The sequence below is a fragment of the Taurulus bubalis genome (assembly GCF_910589615.1).
Source record: "Taurulus bubalis genome assembly, chromosome: 12".
Taxonomy (NCBI): Eukaryota; Metazoa; Chordata; class Actinopteri; order Perciformes; family Cottidae; genus Taurulus; species Taurulus bubalis.
Window position 1 is genome coordinate 10,818,786 of NC_136600.1, and position 21,613 is coordinate 10,840,398.

The 21,613-nt window shown below is 41.0% G+C and overlaps 1 protein-coding gene across 1 annotated transcript; it reads right to left on the reverse strand.

Moving 5' to 3' along the window:
* Positions 1-663: 663 nt before the first annotated feature.
* Positions 664-20,701, reverse strand: glcci1b (glucocorticoid induced 1b; the record flags this gene model as incomplete). The annotated part of the gene is made up of 8 exons (XM_079226939.1): positions 664-3,846; positions 4,134-4,254; positions 5,072-5,258; positions 6,449-6,586; positions 7,537-7,662; positions 9,990-10,079; positions 16,034-16,179; positions 20,395-20,701. The coding sequence occupies 8 exons, from the start codon at positions 20,699-20,701 to the stop codon at positions 3,513-3,515; spliced, it is 1,449 nt and encodes a 482-aa protein (XP_079083065.1). The 3' UTR covers positions 664-3,512.
* Between the last annotated feature and the right edge of the window lie 912 nt (positions 20,702-21,613).

Below are 21,613 nucleotides of genomic sequence, written 5' to 3' on the forward strand. Positions count from 1 at the left end.
TAGCAGATATAGAGATGAAACTATTAGTCGACAAATAAATCCACAGAAAATATTGATATTCGAGCAGAAATGGCAAATATATTTTGGGAGTTTGACAATTTCTGATTTCCCATTCAGTAGTAAATTAAACATCTTTGGGTTGTGGACTGTTGGTCAGAAAATAGAATGAACAATAAATCAGAAAGTTAATTTAATCGAGAAAACAATTATCATAGTGGAAATATTCAATAGCTGGATCTTCTTGTGACAACAATATATGTGGTAAATGTCCCTTATTATATTGACATATTATGCCATATTATATTATAAAAAGATAAACTGAGTGTTGTAATAATAGTAAAATTACATATTAAGGTATGTTATTATAATGAGACAAATATATTGTTATAACAAGAGAAATGTTCCTGTGAACGGATTGATTTTTTCTCTTGGTGGCAGCATTACTCTGCTGAAACGTGTCCCACTAACGACGACCAGCTCTCGTCCTTTTCCACCGGGAAAGAAAAGAAACATTTATAAGACGACCTCATAAGTCCGCTGGCTCTTCGCCCCTGGTTAAACCTGTAATGTTTAGCATGGATACCTCAGTGTTAGTCTGGAAGAAGAAGCCTTTGACATTAGCTGCCTTGAAAATGTGTATTCTCGAGTAGCATTCATGCTTTATTTCTGATTCTCATTACTGAAAATGTGCACACAGGCAAAACTACACAACAGCAGAAAGAAAGCAAACATGACAACGATCACACTGCAATAGTTCTTATTTACAAAATACTGGAACATGTCGAGTGAAGTTTCTGCAGTCTTGGAGAAATATATTTATTTATTTATTTATTTATTTATTACAGACTTCAAACACTGATCAGAATTCTAGACGCCCATGTCGGTCCACAAGTTTACTTTATACGAATCATGCTTTTAAAATGCGTTTGCTACATGCTGTATTTTTAAATATGGTCCAGAAAAACACAACATTAATTCATTACTGCATGTTGCATGCTTTGTTTTACGTTATCCAGTAAAAGTGTGATTGAATGAAAAATTCATTTATAATCAATGTGACATTTTCAATCAGTGTATTATAGTTTGTATCATCCGGGCATGTATTTATTTAGCTCAGTTATTGGCTTTCACAGGAAATATATGCAGTTTTCAGTGGATTGTTTTCGGAGCGAAACCAACTGGAAAGTTGGATCATCATGAAAATGTAAATCATGTTTTACTGATTTGACTACAATGCTGCATACATTGAGTGAGAGATATATAGATATAGATATATGTAAACGCCTTAAACTAATCACAAATCAACAATATAGAAACTCATAATTATTTGATTCATTATAAAGGATATTTATTGTGAATTCATCTTGTTGCAATTTAGCCTTGTCATTTTTTTATGTTCAAGCAATGTGACATTTGTTAATATTTCAAATCATATCCAAATCCATTGATTGCCTTACCGTGACTCCTATTTGTATATAAAAGGCCATGCTTATGAATACTGGTATTATTAGTCGCTGTGTCTGTCTATGGCCTTTGAAAAGATGATATATCAATCCAAAGAGACTTTTTTTGGTTTTCTTTATTGAAAAAGAAAAAAAACACAAGATCTACATAAAAATGCGTAATACAGAGGAGAACTGAATCATCATTGCCAAACATGGCAAGCATTTCTTAACTGCACAATGAGCTTGTGAATAAAAATGAGTATGATTGAAACTCTTAAGAGCTGCAAGCAGAGGAGTTTTTCATTTGTGTGGAATGTGTTGCATATGGTTCTTATCGTCTGTGCAAAGCGGCTTAATGGACCAAAGTTTTTGAATTAAACAGTTCGTAGTTTCTCTCTCCCATTCAACGTTAACATGGTCTGAATAAGTCCTGTTGTATTTTTTAATATGTTCCGGTGAAGCATCTTGTTGGATCTGTATATTGAGCAAAACTGTGTTTCACAAAAATAGTTAATGTAGCTTTACTTCCTTCAAACTAAAATCAATTGCACACTTCTGATTGTTTTAACTTCCAAATTGGTCTAAAATTAAATAAAAATAAAAAAAGTGATTATCATCTCACTTCCGAGTAAGTGCTTAGATTTGGTTCAACGATTAACACCTGTGTTGAAACACTGAACCGGTGTTTATGTGGCGCTGAACTGTTTATAAACGAAGATAAACATTCTGCTTCTGGCACACAAAAAGAAATGGTGCTTCTTGTGTCCAAAATTGTGACAGGCCTGACATTGTTTTGCAATTTGCTTTGGTACATATTTAATAAAAAGGGGAGAAACAAATAACATATCTGTCAAAGTCTCAGTTTGGGAGGGTGTAGCTTATGTAGCTAGCTCTGCTTACACGAGTACTCACGGTTGACCTTTGCAACAGTGATCTCTGGAATGTGTCGTAGCACCTGAAACTCCAACCTGAACGGGTTAATGCGAAAAAGGGTCATCAGTCACGAGATGTGACACCAATCGGTTGATTCAGTCCGTAATAACCTCTCTCTCCGAGGAAATACAAATATTTCTCATTTCTGCAGTAGACTAAAAGTCTTCCAGGAGAAGAAAGTAAAACACTGGGGGAAGGCAACATAGTCCAAGCAAGTACATTCCACATGACCTGAGTTCACTGTATTGTGGGGCATTACAACAAGGCAATGGGGCGGTTGTGTGCTTTGTGGTTGGTTATTTGGTCACTGAAAAACAGCAGGCATTTGCTTTTTGTGACGAGCCAATTAATAGTGATCAGACTAGAAAAGCAGATCTCTAGGTTTCGGCTTGTCGGCTCGTTGGGTGGAGCACTCAAGCAACTGCTGGTTTTCACGAAGACAATGTGCTACAAACATTTTGAAATAGCCATGGCCTGTATCGTTTGGAGCCATGTCTTAACAAGTGCAAACATTGTGGTTAACGTGGGGCAATGTATTCTGACTGTATGACATCCTGATACGCTAAACACATGAAACAGGCATTTCCCATCGGGTCAAAAAAGCTATATATATATAAATATTTATGTACTTTAGATGTTAGCACGCTGAACAGCTAATAAGCTGGTTAGATAACATGAGTGGTAGATCTTTCTCTGGTGAAAGATATTTTCCTTTTTTTTTAATTTATTTTTTTATTCCATGTTGATTAAACTGCCGGTGTCACATAACAAGATTATTTGAGCAGTCCTTTTTTCCCTTTGCAAAAGGAAACGCTATTTTTTCTATGGGTGTTGTCACGGTACAGAGGAGAAGGCTAGGTTAGCGATGGGTGATGGGAGGCGGTGCCCAAGGTCAGGACACTCAAGTCTGGATAACAATGATCAAACTACCAAGCTTGTGCCGCAGGAGGCTGGTACCATTATCATACAAGGTCATTTCTAGACCTTGGGCACTCCCTGCTGGCTTACGTTTGGATTAACAGAGTGCAAGGACCTTTTTCTGTGTGTTTTTTTATTTTTGTCGTTGTAAAGCCATACCACGTGACTCGCTGTAACATTTCAGCTGTAGGTGGTTTGGTTGTGAATACCTGAGGACTAGCTGGTGAGGAGGACTTGTGCCGAGCCGTCTTTCCCCACGTCTGTGTTGGGGCTCTGGCCGTCTGTGCTGTTGTCTGCGTTAACGCCTGTGCTTGTGTCGCCGCTCCAGTCGGCGGCGCCCGGAAAGGTAGCTGGCGGTACGGCGGACAGAGTCGGGGTCACCTGAGGCCCCGGGCAGTCGTTGACGGAGGAGCAGGACGAGGGAGAGATGGGGGAGAATAGGGAGGAGCAGAGGAGTTTGACGGGGCAGAAGGCAGAGCCTCTGGGAATGAAGTTCACCTTGTTTTTGTCAGGGCACGAGAAGAGAGGGAAGCCTTTTGATCTACCAGACCTGAAGACATTTAAAAACCAAGCTCAATACTTTTGCCTGTTAACTTGCATTTCATCAAAACAGTCATACAAATGGAAAATGTATATTCCACACCCCTGTTTTGCCCTCCACACCAGCTTGTTGGTGTTGTCCTATATCCTATGTCCTCTATCAATCTCAAAGTATATGATATAGCACAGTTAACTGTATCTATTGTTTTTCTTTTAATGATCAGTGAACTCAGTGCGCATTTAAAAAATAAATAAAAATACACCACAAATACGTTTTAAAATGCATATAATACTTACACCATCTCCTCAAAGACTTTCACCCTCTCACAGCCCTCTGGAGGTTCTCGTTTGAACATGTAGCTGTTGTTAGGTTTTGGAGATGTTGCAAACTTGGGGAGAGGAGAACTGCACACACCATCTGAAAATAAAGTAAAGAACATAAAAAAAAATTGGATACCAAAATCTTTGGTCTCCTCTGTCCATAAGAAGTTAACGTTGCTTCGAATGTCATGTTTTACATGCAAAGTTTTGATAGATTTCAAATGACTATTCGAATGTCTGTCGACATATTTTATGATGTTATCACCACCCCAAATTGTTATTGTATCCTATATAAATCCAATTCACGGTGATATTAAAGATGAGACAATAATGTAAAACGGAACATGACGCTGTGAAGTCACACCAAGCACAGACAAAGTCCTCTTGCAGTAATGTTTAAGCTTTCTGCAGTTTATATAAAAAAGGAGTGTGAACCTTTTATCTTAAATATTAAATGGATCTTTTAATTCAACGAGGCACGAGTAACCGTAATAGGACGACATGCAAATGGTAAAATAAATAAAAATAAAAACGTCTTATTGCTTATATTGTTGTGTCTTAAAAGTTCTCCATTGATTTGTCATTGCACTCGTTTCACGTCGCCAGACTCATGATTGAACCAGAGATTGTCTTGTTAAAACCTGGCGCCTACATTACCCACAATGCAACTCAACCAATGACAGTTTTGGCAGAAATTCAGGTGTGTTATGCTAAAGTAGAATGTAGCTTAAGCAGAAATGAGGAGCGGTCTTATAGTCTTCAGCCCTCACCAAAGCGGACTCAAGTGACATCGCTTGGCGGTAATTTAAGGCTTCATACATCTCTTTTCACGCATCCACACACCTCAATATCTGTAAACAGGCTTTGATGCATAGAATTCCCTCTAAAGTTGCAAACAAAAAAAAGGCACACACCTTTGTCAATTTCCTCTGCAGAGCACGGGCTTCCATCACCAGAGTGGGCGTGGTCAGAGCTGCAGGGGCGGGGCGACGGGCTGGAGTCGCCACTCGAGGGGGCCTGTGTGTCCGTGTCACGCTTGTCCCCACTGCTGTAGTGATGTGGCGGGAAGGGGGCGCGGCGGCCATCCACCACGTCCATGGCCTATGAGGTCAGAGTGCGGAGGAGGTGGTGAGAGGTTGAAGCGCTCCTGTTCCTTGCTGAACAGCTGCCAGCTCACTAACTGATGTCGGTCTGGGTTAAGAGCATCAGCTAAAATGTCCTGAATCTAAGAGTGAGTGAGTGAGTGAATGTGTGTATTCAAAGGGCAATTGGAGACGCAAACACCATACCAGATGGTAATATGTGAGAGTAGATGAACAGTGTGATGTGCAGAACGTTAGTTCGGCTTTGGCACAACTGATCCAAATTGAAGAGCAGGAAAGCAAGACAGGTTGTAAATCTGTGGTGCGTATGTTTAAGTGTGTGTGACTTTCTAAGAGGGGCGTTTTACAGACCTGCCAAGGTTCACTACCCCACATCAGACTGGATTTACGGCTGTCATCGCCTCTACGCGGTTTAATTCAGTGCGGGTGAGAATATAATTCAGTGTGAGTGAGAATGTGTGTGTGTGTGAGAATGTGTGCGTGTGTGTGTGTGTGAGAATGTGTCTTACTGTATGGTGCACCATGCTGCAACTGTCTTTACAAGACTGTGTTTATGCATGCAATATATTTCCAGCCTAAAGAGGCTATTTTTGACTATCCCTTTAAATAAACCAACTTGAACATATAGGCCTGTGTTACTCCATTAACGAATATTAGTGATGTAAATAAATACTTCACAGATTCAGAAAGTATAAATGATTGTTGCACACAGTTAAATGCAACACGATTGCAACCCCAATGCAAGCTCTGCACTCGCACCACATAAATAGAAATGAAATCCTCTATTAGATGTTTTGTATTACGTTACATTGTGTAGCAATTTTCTAACAAGTTAACAATAAGGCCATATATGTAGCCTAAAAAGGCCAGCTGCACTGGTTGCATTTCGTTAATGTACTTTGCAGACAACCATGCAGTTCTTTTCACCAACACAGTAAATATTTTATCCGACAGAAACTCTCTCATAATTACAAGGAAGCCGACATGAACAACTTTTCCCCTCTTTGCTGCTCATATTTCCAGTCTGAAGCTGACATTTAACCCATCTGATACAAACGAGAAGACTTCACCGTGAATGGCTGAATTGGGTAGTGTTAGGAGAGTTAAGAAACTAAACGGACACATTTACAGTTCAACAAAGCACAAAAGCAGCTTGACCCCGTTGCTGGTGTGTGTACACATCCCTACCTGTATTCCCTGCTCCCAGTCCTCTCTGATAAACACATTTTCTAGCTCGTGGCTGATGCCCTCCACACTGCTCGGCACCCTGCATATGAGGGATTTTGGCACAGGGATTGTTGACAGGGCTGCTGAAGTTCCTTTGTACTGGAAAGACAGAAAATAAATGCGTTTAAAAAAATTGGATGTACACCTCAAAATAATAGTCTTGTCATTCAGATGACTGGTGCAATCAAATACATAACACTGAATACATCTTAGACTCTGTGGCACCAAGATCTGTTGGCAGTATGGAATCATTGCTGATCCAGTTGTGAGATATTCAATGGTTGGAGGCGTTCAGTTTGAATAAGCATTACTGAAGTGGGATTAAATATCATAAAGACACACAGCCACGATGGTGATCTACCACATGTGAATATGGGGCAGAAGCATATCCCCGTTTATGTTCATTTTCCCACAGTGGCTGATGTGTGCTGTTGCCGGGCATCTGTTAATGAATGAACTGCAAACAAGAAGAGGACAGGGCATGCCCGGACACATTCCCTCTCTCCTCTTTTGACATAACTGGTCAGAAGGGACTCATTAACTAGACCTCCTCGGTCAAACGTGGTGCAATATACAACATCATAAACTTGGTTTATGATAAAATATGCACGAGCCTGAACGGCACATTCAAAACAGGCTATGAAAATACAAACGGGCCCTTTCACTTGACACATACTCCTCGAATGGTGACTGCATACTTATTGCACGCCGATAACCTCCAGCTATATAAACTACCAAACTTACACTGATGTAGCAAATTAGAAAGGTGATTAATAATTTGATACCATTAACAGAGTAATGCAGAAAACCACCTTGCTTAACCCTGGTATATTCATAGTCTGTTATCGTCAACAGCTGTGATATGGCTTGGTCACCATCTGTTTCATATGTATGCTTTTTGCTCGGCTGCTAAGCTACCTTATCATACCCCCGCTGTCGGGGTTAAACCTTGCATCACCAAAGTCAGAGTTGGTTAATGTTTTTGCCTGAAAAGAGCATACTGGGTGACTCAGTTTGGCAAGGCATGAACACGGACATGAATAACTCACCTGCGGTTGGCATGCAGTGCCATACTGCGCCTGTTGCTGTAGCTGCAGTGAGCTCTGCTCCCGGTCTTTGTTCTGCCGGCTGACCTGTTTGCTGCGCTGCAGCTGCAGTCTCAGTTTAGCAATCTGCTGGAGGAAAATTAACACTACTTCAGCAAATGACAGATCACATTAGGAGTTGAGGAGGCAATATTTGTCAACATGGGAATTTGAATGAAGCTGTAAGGTGATACGCATATTTGATGGCCATGTAGGGCTTCATAGTTGCAACCAGTGATCATTTTCATCATCAATTAATGTGCCGGATATTTTGCTGATTAATCGTATGGTGTATTAAAAAAAGAAAACCCCCTAAGATCAAGGACATGTCTTCCAATACCTTGTTTGGTTCAACCAACAGTCCTAAATCCAACACTATTCAATGGTTTATACCAAGGCAATAAAAAGCAGCAAATTCTGACATTTGAGAAGTTAATCCTATCAAAAAGTTGCATTTTTGCTTCAATTATCATTGTTGCAATTCATTTATCAATGAATTGACCAATTGTTGCAGCTCTACTTGCATGCAAGTGTTAGCCTAGAAATTGTATGAAAATAGTTTTTTGTCAGACCCGATAAATGTTGTGTTTTGCTGAATATTTGTATTCATTTTACTCCTTTTCCCCGCAGCTGACAATCTACACTAAGAATAATATTGTGCTATTTGTCAAATTCATATTTTCTCATCATTTTAAGGACGGCGGGGAGGTTGATTTACGAGGCGTGCAACAATATATGGAACTTTTTTACAAAATCATAAAGATGGACTTGACTTAAATATTGTTACAGGGTACTATAGTGCGTATGATAAATCTGCCACACATGTCTGATGATCAAACTAGTGCGGTCAATGGGTGTTACTGCATCTGGCCCAGTATCAGCCTAAAAACAGGATACCCTTTGTGAGCCTAACAGACTCAGCTGTACTATGCAGACAAAGGTGTGGTCTTCAATGCTGATCTTGTAATCCCGGCAACACAGTCAACAAAGAGACTTGCTCATTCCATAGATGTCCTCCCACACATGTAATCACAGAGGTTAGAGAGCTGGAATACAGTTCACTACATTCATTGAGTGACCATAGCAGTCGATAATGACAAGTCCAGGCAATCCCGATGTAATCTCAGAGGATGAGAAGGAGAGGTTTTCCTGGCTGTGCTGCACTATTGATCGTGCAGGCCAAAGCCCTGGAGTTGTCTGCAGAATGTATTACACTTAATAATTCTATCGGGTGTAGTTTTAGTGGATGACAACATTCACACTTGGATGTGATTTATGAAATGTGAGACTTATGATCACATTTCATGAGATCACACCGCTGTGAGTCCATAGCCAGAAGATATGCGTATCTCTCGTGTCCGCATCTATTAAAAGGTGTCTCTCCCCATGTATTTTGACACACCATGTCCAAATAGATTCACAATAAAAGCTCAAACATTTCTTTTTTGAAGAGTAATGTGTGTAAAATGTAATTATTGAGTGGTCCCTTAATGCACTTAGTGCTTAACCGTAGCCTTGTCAGGTGACACAGGGTCAACAGGGTAAAGGCTAAGCCTCTTCCTTTCAAAACACATTGTTCTATTGACCTACCGTACATGTGTTTTGTGAAGATACATTTATTACAAACTTGCAAAAACACTATTTTGTTCATAAAATAGAATGTAGTTCTGCATAATGGTCTTTACATCTGGTTGAAGTGTATTCTACTTTTTTTTTTTTTTTTTTTAAAAAGACCAAATTATAATTGTATCTAGTCAATACTAACAAAAACCCTGGACATCTGTGTGCCATTTATATTTGGGAACCAACCATTGATGACGCACAGTTATTAGATCTTGTGCTGGAAACAGGAAAACAGGAATGTCTATTGTGTTGCAGGGGCATGAGTAAGGCTTTTAAGTAACATGAGTTCCCCTGAATAAGTTCACTCAGTGCAAGCTAAAGAGGGAACAATATAGCTACGTCACCCTTGAGAGGTGCTCCTGCACTGTCTCTCAAAAACAACCGGCCATAATGAGATGTGAGGGTGCAGTTGAGTGGGAAACAGAGGGGAGAAGGAGGTTAAATTTAGACTGGTCTGGAGAGCTGGAGAACTAATAGCTCCATGTGGTCGGCTGGTCGGCCACCAAGCCCAGCAGATAGACAGGAGTGGAAACCAACATTAAGGAGCATAATATTTAGGCCGACCTCAGACCCTGACAATTAAAACACATTTTGAATAAATTGAATGAGTCTCTGAAACGACAAAAACATGCTCTTTGAACCGGCTGTATGTATGTTTTTAAACAAGTCCTGGCCTAGCTTAGAGGCCGGACAAGAACGCTGAACACTTCACTCTGTTAATCCACCATCTGTGTTGTTTGCTGTCAGCAGCAGCTGGGACTTGGCTGAAGCAAGGTTAAGACGGGTGAATCTACCTCTTTGAGGTGGTCTGCGCTGCCCCAGGAGGCGGACCGCTGGTGAGGACTTCCCTGTTCTGCGCCCTCATCAATCCAGAGACCAGGAGTCTGAAACACATCAACACGTTACACAACTCTATATTCTTTCCTCTCACACAGACAAACACAACTCATGTTATATTGACACACGTTACAAATGTCCTGTGTGACACAGTTGCCACCAAATAGCACGTCTTGCATCGGCACACAAAGATAAGTATGATGTACTCCTGCACAACAGAATAAACACCAGGTTGCACTGCGTGTGGATGTACATGTATCTAAATAGAACACACTACATAGCCCTCAAAGCTGAAGATTAACTAACCTGCAGTTTCTGAAATGTGTTTATGTGGCGGGTGGGCCTAATGTTTACAGAGATCAGATAACGGTAAGTTGCAAATGTAGCCCTTGTTGAATATATGCCCATCAAGAGTCATGGGTCTTATAAAACGCCATTATTTATTTTATATATTATTCATTCATTTATTTGCACTATGAAATAGTATAAATGATACATGTACAAACACATTAATAAATACATATACTCAAGATTAACATGAATTTAAAGTAAATTAAAGCTTGTGCAGGAAACAAATAGCTTCTACAAAGACCTCTCCTAAAATCTAAACTGAATAGCTGATGTGCCATTAACATTGTGAAGTCTCTCAAGATGTGAGCATCGACTCAATAGCTTAAAAGTAAAATGTTTGTATAACCAGTTGAGAGAGAGGTGGGTCAAAGCAGTAATGAGTGCCGTGTGCTCAAAGGCAAAGCTGAAAATCTGGAATCAATGAAAATGAAGAAAACAGTCACAAGATACCATCCCGAAGGAAAGCACTACTTACAACAGGAAAAACAAAAGTCATAGCAGGCGTGATTGCTTCCATTAAGCCAGTACATACCGAAAATCCATCAAAAAAAGAAATAGGGCTACCAATTAATATAGGATTATCTGCCTGGTCAGTCACTCACAGGTGACATAACCAAGCACTTAACTAGCAGCTGGTGCCAGTTTCCCACCTTGGAGTTCACACCCTTTCACCTTTAGTTAGCCCACGAATAAGTAGAACTGTCAAGCCTTTAATGCACCAGTGAATTGGCAGAATATGTACCGCACAACACTAGACTTACTAAAAAGTCAACGAGTCAACAGAGAAATGTTGTATCCCAGAGTACACCAATAAGAAAACATCTGATATACAAAACATTCCCTACCAGAGAGCATAGAGGCAGTTCTGTCTCACTGAAGATGCCTTTTAGACCTCTACTGCATAAACAAGGAAACGGTTAAATTATGTAAATATATGCAAAAGTAGATACAGACTGAGGATGCTTCTTAGGGCTGTCTGAAACCACATACTTCCCTCCCTGATTATGCACATCAACAGTGCCTCTGGTCCTCAAACAAATCCTCAAACATCTGATGCTTTATGGCCAGCACAGTAGTACGAAACATCTTAAATGTCAGTGTCTTCACAGTGCCTTATGTCTGACCCCACACAAACAGAAAAACCTCTATGTCTCTCCAACTAACGCACAAGCCTTGCCCTATGATATGGAATATCACACTGTGAATAATGAGGAACACCCGTGAAGCCGTTTGCGCTGCATAGCTGGCGCTGGTTTCCCCGGAAAAGGACAGCGAATTAAATGGGTGCTTGTGCTCTCATAAAAGAGACCACTGTGCTTGGCCACGCTGGATGGCAGATGTGTAGCTAGCCTTTAGCATTAACATTTTGTGCGAGGCCTACGGAATGGCTTGTGCCGTTTGATGCCTCTGCCAGACATTGAGGGACTCGTTGCTGCAGCTAAATCCGTTTGTACAGAATGCAGATTGCTGGAAAAGGGCAGTGGGGCTTTATGGAGTTGTGGACTTGCCGTTGAGGAAAAACTAAGTTCTCACAGATGTTCTATGACGTCCAATAGGGAATGCAGTGTGCTACGTGTTACTCATTTGGCAGTGAGTTGTAGGTTTTTACAGGACTGAGCAATACTGGTTTAAAAAAAAAAAAAAAAAAAAAAAAAAAAAAAGCACAATCACTCTTATAATCAAAAGAAAAATAGAGGGGATCGTGGTAGGGGCTTCATCATCAGTCTGATGCAAATAAATAGTGGTATTAGCCATATTTTAATTCAATACCATTTAATTCAGATATTCACAAGTGGGACTTTTCTTCGTCTTGAAGTCTGGCTTCATTCTGATAAAGCTTAAATCACATTAATCCTTTCCGTCCGGAAATGAATGTGTGCTTACAGTTGACACAGAAAGGTTCCAAGGTGAGGATAACTGCAGTGAGAATACAGCCTGCAGCTTATACACCAATTGTTTTTATTTTAGCAAACATTTAAACAAATATCAGCTTCTGAAACACACTGACACAATAATGGGACTTTCTACATTCAAAGATTTTGTTTTAAATCCCAAGAAAGCTCACAACTTTAGAGATGTTAACGGGCCACAGGTGTCAAGGTAGGTCACTTTACTGTGGTGGATATCTCAGTTTGATCCTAATTTCCCCCTAGGGGTAAACAAAGTAAGGCAGTTACAAATACTGCAGGCTACCTTTCTTGATTGACACTTGCCACCCCCTGAAACAAATTGTCTGTTAACAAGAACACCCACCTTTATTTACCTCAGAGGACCCATTATCATGTAGCTCTCGAGCTTCCGGCCTGCGTTGTGTGCTTTGTAGACTTGTGTACCTGAGCTTCTGCCTAATAATGTGCTGCTGTGCAGATAAAGCTGTTACCATAGCCTGCAGCTTGCTTCCCATTATGATTCCCACCCGAAGGGTTACATGCAGGCAACATCCTCAAGAATCCAGCTCTGTTCCAAAGCAGGAAATAATAGCTGTGCTTCAATAGAATTTGAGTGGAGCTTGTGCTGGTTTGTTTAGATTGCATGTCAAGACATGCCAGCAGAGTGCCACTGCCATCATTTGATGGGGTTTAGAGATGAGGAGTTATGATTTGGCTTTGTGCATCTGTTATCCCTAAATGTCTTAACCTCACTTAACATTACAGAAGATATATAAATGCAGCATTTTTGTTGTTTGATCTCACTTCATTAATTTATATTTCACATAAAACAGCATACACATGGCAAAAAAAGAGGCACAGTGAAATCATATACCACGTTAGACAGCACCTACGTATGATTCATTGCGTGTGTCCATTTTAAAGACAGAGACACCGGGCCGAAAGATGGATATCTGGGAACAGGAGGCCGGTGTAAAAAATGTGTGGACAAACTTATGACAACACCGATGTTACAGATTACGCGGGACATTTGACAACAAAAGATATTAGTTGATGACGCTCAATCAACGCTTTGTTTGATCTGTAACGTTGGATGGTTGCTTGTCTAGTCGCTCCTAACAAGCTTGAGCTGCAAGCATTTATATTTAGCGAGATGATTTAGGCAGATTCCCAGTAGTGTGAGAGACCGCAGGCTAGTTGGTTTGTCTTTTCGTTATGTTTTTCAGATTACAAATGCAGACTCCCGATTAGTTATTTCCTCTCACTCAGGCGCAGAACGCATGTCAGTGGTCAGCTGACCATCGGCTGTTGTCTTTGTGGTGTATACAAGAGCAACTTTTAACAGAAGACGTGAAGCGGGCGCAAACTGTTTGATCGGCCTGCCTTTGTCGGTTCTCGTTCTTTAATGTCGGCTTGGTGTGCGAGGGCCCTAATCTTCATACAGACATGCTCTGTGTTCTGTAACCACAGGGCCTAGGACTCTCAGACCTATCCCGGAACAGTGATTAGCATATGTATGGGCCCTCTGCTCCTCAACTCCCACACAAAAGGCAGGCGGGCCGTGCATCCACGAGGGCCAGGTGGCAAGCAGTGGGATTTCTCCTCGACACAGCCACAGCCTGGGGGACAGGTGCAAACAGCTTCACCTCCATGCAAGGCTACATAACAGCTCAAAGGAGAGGCTGTCTTGAACTTGTGTAATGCACAACAAAAGAAGCCAGGGACCTTTTGTCTGCTGCTCTCTGCCGTTGTTGTCTTATAGAAAGAGCTGAGCCCAGGCATAGTTTCTTTTTTTTTTTTTTAAACAGGAAGTGGTCTCTCGCTATCCTTGGGGGAGTTTGTGCATTTAATCGTTCAAGGATTTTCAAGTGTGTCACACTCTCTCCCACATCATTACAACATAGCCAAATGTTTTCCATCTCATATTTCCACAGCTTTCAAGGACATAAATCTCCTCTTGAACGGTATTTTCATTTTGGTCAGCCTTCAATCAGATCTTTACTGATAATAGCTGGGAAATATGGTCCAGGCCATGTTACTATGTAGCACAGGCAAATATCACAATGTGCCAAAAAACAGTAGGTCCACAAGATCACCGTGTACATGTGCCCAGACGTTTTTTTCTGCAATAACCGTTTTCAAGACCTGATAATTATCAAATTGATTTTCCATACTTGTCCAGTCTTTCCATGGCTGCAAAGGAACTCTGTAATAAGAGGTATTTACTCTGTATACAGCCACTTCAAGAGATCTTGTAGGCCCTCCCACCACTTCCTCAGCCTACACACAAAGAAATGCGAGACAAATGAAGGGTTAAAAGGTATGAAGACCATGCAAATTAGGCTTGGCGGTCTTCATTCAGATAGATGAAAGGCTTCTGTCAGCAAAGGGGGAGCAGCCCATGTCATGATCACACATAGTCAAAATGCTTTTATAACACAAACCCACCCAAAACTAACTACCCCCCAAATGTTTTGATCTTCAGAGGAAAAACTGCATTTAGCCATCAGTCACATGGCAAGATTAGTGGGTGATGATGTGTGGGCTGCTGTCCAGGAAGATTGTGCTGCGGCTCAATATAAAACCCATGCACAGGTCTTGTTGAGTGTTATAAGGTATTAACTGTATGGCTGTGAGGGAAATATTTATACAAAGTCTATGAGGCCTGTATTGTCACAAGACTCCACCACCAGGGTTACCATAACAAAATAGTTGGTCACAGCTTGTAAATATGTCTTCCTCACGAGCTACTATGATGGAGATCAATAGAGTGACTTTCTTCTCAAAACATCCCCAGAATACGACTGATTAAGTCGTTTCTTACTTTCCCCCTGACGTTGCAACATGCTACACTTATTAATTACCCCAAACCAGGAGTACAATGTGCCGGGCTGAATCAGACGGATCAAACGTCATCAGATCAATTTGGTTACCAGAAGAAGACGCATGTGGCCTTTGGTAGTGTAACGTAGCATCTTTTCTCTTTGGGATGGATTTTCATGGAAACATGGCTATATCCACTGATTTACAGACATCTCTTTCCAAATGCAAGTCTACGGGGAAAAGTATTTTTTGGGCCAAAAGGCATCACGTGCTCTTCCTGGTTGCTTGATCCGAACGAGCTGGCGCACGGGGGTGCTGTAATTTATCTATTCAATATACAATGTTACACTATCCCTAAAAGGAGAAAGCAGTACGTAATATCGCTAATGACAGCCAATCATCTTCTGTCAATCTTTTAGAATGGTGGGTCGGAACTGGTTTACTAAGCCCCGATGCTAGGTAGTCTAATAATTAACATTCATTAGTGATATAAACTTTAAAACACTGAAGTTTTTCGCAGTAGCCCATCTGCCGCAAGCACCGCTGTCACCGTCAGTGTAATGGATCCGAACAGTGGAACATAAATTAATAAATAAAACAAGTATAGTTAGTAACATACTCACTAAGTTTTATTTTTAACACACCTGATGCAACCCAACAGCCATGGTGAGATCGGGACTATATCAGGGTTTGAGCAGAAGTTGGTTTAGATGTGCTAGAGCAGAGAGAACTGGAAAATGTGCAGGTAGGGGTGCCTGGTGTGTGGGAACCCAGGCTATGATTAATTATTACTATTAATAATGTAAAATGGCATAAAAGCAATTAAAAAATAATTTCAAAAATCATAGGGAATACCCTGTCATGAATAATATGATGTCGCCCACCCCTATTCCAGCCTAAAGCCAAGATGGTGGTATTTTTTTCTGAACGGTATGTACCTGTGTGGCTTTGTCTTTCATACAGGAAGGGTAGGGTCCATGGGAGTCCCGAGGCCACTGGCCGGTGAGGTATGGTCCTGTGATGGCGTCCAGGGAAGATGTCCGCCGGATGGCACTGGAGCTCCGAACCTGTAACTTGGATCTTTCTTATATGGAAAAAGAACAAAGAGACAGGATGAAGCACACACACACGCACACACACACACACACACACACACACACACACACACACACACACACACACACACAGTGTCTTTGAATTCAATGTGCCAAATTCCAAAATAAATTCCACAAAAGAATACAAATGTATTTCAAATCACAGAATCAATTGTTACTCGGGTCACTGATAAATAAAATATACAATACCTCTAAAGAACAATACATTATAATCAACAAATACTGCAATGAACTGTATTATTGAGGTGAGACCATGCCTTGCAATCCTTTCTTGTTCTCAAAGTGTGGGCCATTTCTCTAATCTCATAAGTATTAGTGCAGGGCAAACAAACAGGCTTGAGAATTGAGGCCTGAAGCAAATGTAAATGGCTGAGCAGGAGTATTTGATGTTATGAGAGCAGTCTGCTGTGAGCCAGAACAGTTAAGCACACACCACCCACATAAGAACTCATAAACAACCACACCACAATGCACATCAATACTGCCTGCATCCACTCAACATTCCTGCAGTGACACGCAGTTATAAAAAAAAAAATTTAAAAAAAAAAGAGAAAAACAAAACATGCAAACACAAATAAATTAGCTTGAGACTGCGGTAAATGTTGGATTAAATGTATTAGCCTAAATTTTACTCTGTGTGATTATGAAAAGCCAATGAAAGCTCCTTCCTTTCTGTATCAAGAAGACAGATTAAAAGAATAGCATGATGATCAGGAAACATTTACTCTATTCCTTGTCAGAGTTGGTTTACGCAGAGGCCTTTCGAACTTGAACACACAAACCAACACTCACACAGACTAAACTATCTACATGAGGCACCCCTCTCTTTGCAGAACTACATAGCTGTTCATTGTTGTTCTTTGTTCATAGAATACACAGGCCTAGCCACCCAAAGGTATTGCCTAAGTAAGCTTACTGGGCTACAGTAAAATTCCCTGAAGCATTATAGACAAAGGAAGCAGGCTAAATGTCCATCAATATTGATATAGGACAAGCCAGTGCTCTCAGAACTGGGATTGTGGTTATTTTCCATCGTCTCCCAACTTGCCAGACTAGAATAATCTCCTGATGAGAAAAAAGAAACAGTGTGAAAGAAGCAAAGACATCAAAGCAGTCCATCTGCTGATTTCAGGGATAAGTGATATAAAATTCAACCCCAAAATATTCCTTTTTAATAAGAACTTTCCTTCATTTGGCAAGCTGTGAAAAAGTTTTGCAATTGCAGGGGATAAACGGGTGGTTCATTAACTGTAGAGCAGCAGAAGCAAATGTGAAAACAAGCACGTGGTTCAGATCAGTAAACAGTAGAATGTTTTTTACAAGGCACGACACTGGTTGAAAGGAAAATCACAACAAATAATTTCTTAATTAGATAATAGAATTTTAGTCTGTGCTAAAGCTTGGACATATTATTATTAAATGTAACTTTATTGTGATTGCTTGATTGACCTCTGCAGTGATTAAAAAAAAAAAAAAAAAAACGTGGAATTGCCAACTCTCAAGACTTGACTATGAAGGGGTGCTCGGGCTACATCTAAACAATGGATGCAGAGTAAAATACTTATACTACTGAAATAACTTCTGCCCATTTGTCAAATTGAATATTATTTGTTATATTATTCACTGTATAATATGAACTACTGATACACAAGGTATAATCTGCTTCATGTATTCCATCATATAAGTTAAAAAAACACTACACACCATCATGGAGGAATCCCCTTAACCACTAGGCCACCCTGCGGTTCATGTCCCAGTATTGTTCTACACAAGTTGCTCAAGTTAAAAAGTGTGTTAATTGGAAGCAATAATTCGAACAGTGACGGTCTTTCAAATAATATGAATGATGATATTAATCTTGGCCAATGGCCATGATATGTTAAAGTTATGAGTTTCAGCATCAGTCCCTCAGCTGGTCAGGAAATGGCTTATCAGTCAATGACCTCCCACAATAAGTTAGCTTGGACTAGTTTCAGTGTGTCTCAATGAACGAGGAGGGTATGCTAACGATTCCAACTTTCATCACTCGGAAGAATGTGCAAACTTGTTGGCATCAAAGTTAAGGTTAAACCAGATGGTACACAGTCAAACACATTCATGTGCAGACTGAGTTGGACAACATCTCATTTTCACATTTGGTCCTACTCTGCAGTTTGAATGGGTGACAATGAAGCAGGGCTGTTTCAGCACAGCTGGCACTTTGACAGAGAGCAGGACCATCATTGTTGGGACAGTGTGTTAAGTGAATGATGTCATGCTCGTGAACCTAAAAAAGGTCATGATGTTGAATATAATTCTCTTTACTCTGTCTTTCATCACCATGCTATGATCTAAACACCAGCGCAGTCCATTATGAGCGTGACATTGTCTGGCACTGGCACTGATGGTACTGCGAGGCACTTTGGACTGAATCTCCCACCAAATGGCAAGTATTATGTCTGCGAGTGGGTTCAAAGTCCTACAGTGAATGATAAATTACAAAGTGCAAAGCCCCCTGCTTCAATCACAATCAAGTTGGGGCTTTGTGATGAAAGATTAAGAACACCAAATCGTGTTTGCATTTTTGACTTCTTCTTTTGACTGTTTCAATGTTTTAATCAATATTCTTAACTGTTTTTATATCCTGTTTTCTTCTATATTATGTTTTGATGCTTTTATGTGCAACACTTTGAATCGCCTTGTTGTTGAAATGTGCTATACAAATAAACTTGCCTTGCCTTCTAGTAGCCAGCACCGACCGCATATTGATATGATCATAGTGATCATCTGACACCTTCTCCTGTGTGTTTGGACTGTGAGATCGCAGTGATTGAGGAGGGTGGAGTCTCCATCATCATTATCACCACCACCACTAACATGGGACGCTAGCCCGGGTTAGAGGTCGTCTCTTGCAGAGAACCAAGGTATGCGTGGCATGCCACTGGGGTGGGAAATCAACACCAAACACGAGAGAAATTTGCCGTGCCAGGCAAGTCTGTTATGGAAGAGACTTCGTTTCCTGCCTTGCATGGTACACTGGTCAAGGTTGGAGGTCATCTCATTCAAAGAACTGAGGAATGTGAAGCACGTCACACAAGTCCACAATAACTAAAATCCTGCAATGAAATAAAGAGGGCTGCTAAAAAGTATAAGAGGTAGAAGCTATTAAAGAGGACTAATAAACATAGCATTGCGATATGTGACCTAATGTCATTTAGTGCAGAACACTCTTGTGGTGAGAATACTTGGTGCTTTTCATGGGAACTGATGTAGAGTCAGAAATACCCACTCAGGTTAAAAGGAGTCTCTTGTTTCCACACACGAAAAACGAGCTGTATTCAGACATTTCCATATCATGTTGTGTTTAGATATTGTGGGGTTTTCTGTATGCATTTGACATAAAAACACAGGATTTACAGAAGAAAAAAAAAAACAGCATTCTTCCAGCAAAAAAAAAAAAAATGCTGTTCTGACCCACAAAACAGTACTTCTTCCGGTCTTGAAAACCAGCCACGGCGTCGATGCTTGGCAGGAAAGGCGGTCACATAAATGAGATTTAGTGACACTGGGAAATGCAGATTTAGGGCTGCCTGGACTCTTACGTCCTCTTTCAGTTTTTCTTCTTATCACTTCCAAGGAGCCACTGAGCATGTCAGGAAACAACATAGCACTAGCCTGTGTTATCCATGTGCAAGGCCACGTGGTGAAGCTCAGCATATGTTCTGAATGTGCCATGAGTACTCCATGCTGTTTGTATGGCGTGAGGTCAGAATAAGCAACACCCGATTATTTGCTCAGCACTGTCTATTGGGACTGACGTGGCCCATTTTACAACTGAAAGTGTGTCTTTCTGCCAATTCCCCCCCTCCCTCTCCTGTCAAAAGTCCATTGGAAATAAGAGCCAATAGTGCACTCTATTCTCTTTATGAGTGCCTAATTGTGTAAGAGGATGGTAGGCTTAATAGTTAATGCATCAACCTTCTGCAAATCAAGTGCCAACTTTGCTCCAGACATAAAAAGGTGACCACCTCAAACATATACAATGGACACTTATTTTGCACAATTATAACATTAAAATGTAATTATATAGTGGGCGTAACAAACAAAACTAAAAAGTCACCATAACAAATTATTAGTTAGCAACAACACGTGGTGACATGGCATTTCTTGTCCTATGCCAAGGCAAAACAGGTGGTTTATTTTACCTCTGGAAACTGGAGAGTCTTGGGGACAGGAGGAGTCCTTGTTTTCGGGGGACAGTCTTTGCTTCGCACTTCCTGACCCGAGTGACGGGCTGGATGGAGGGCTCGAGCCTCGGCTGCTCGCGGCTCCTCCGTAGAGGGTCTGCGCCCGCGTCGGGCTGCCCGGACCCCCGCGCAGGAGCTGGTAGGGCACGGTGGCACGGATGGGGTGCAAACGACAGCTGCTGCTGCCGCCGCTGAACGAGCCGGGGGAGCCCGCATTGCTGCGTCTCACCCTCGGCTGCTGGAGCGAGTTGCTCGGGGCTGACATCCTCTGAAACCGAGTGCAATTCCTTTCGGAGTAAGAAAGACGTACTGCCAAAGTTTCTAGAGGAGGAGCCGAGGAAAGAACGGGAAGATAAACATTAGCGTGTTAGCAACACACACACACACACACACGCACACGCACACGCGCGCACACACACATGTTAGCTTCCTTTTTTTGTGTGTAAATTTCAACTCATGCGCTCGAGGGACAAAAAAAAAAAAGACGCATTATTTGGCGACAACTTACCTGTAAGATGCTAACACATGCCGACGTGAGCTTGAACCATCGCACGAGTAACTTCAAAAGTTGTTTTTGATACTTTTGGAAACGTTTAATTCGTGTTTTCCAGCTCTCGTGGTGTCTTCCCCATCATGTCCACTCTGTCTAAATGACAGTTGGTCCGACCAGACCACTGGCTGATGCCTGTGGGCGTGGCTTCGCTTCTCACTCCCGGGCTTCTGATTGGATACTTGGGTTGTACAGTAATGTCGCTGATTGGCGCAGATTTTTCTATGGATCGCACTTTCATCCAATCGAGTGAGAAATGTCTTATTGTGGGTAAAAGTTTCTTTGCTAAAATTAAAATGTAAAAACATACTTACGGTATAAAACATACTATTGCACATAAATGCCGCCTGCATGTGTAATGCATGATCGAATACAATATTACAGTTGAGGTTGCCCATTAGCAGCTGTAAAGGAGCTCTCACTCATTATTACACGACCAGATGGCGTTTGCCCAATTGTGGAAATGTAGATTCTCGGTTTCCTTCTTTTTCCATTGCGCACTACTAACGTATTTATTCCAGCCTTGTATACATCATTTACATTTTTGTATTAAATAATTGTAATCTTTGTTGAGCCTCGTTTCAACTGTATATCTTTGTAAAGTTGATTCTGATTGTGGTGAGATTG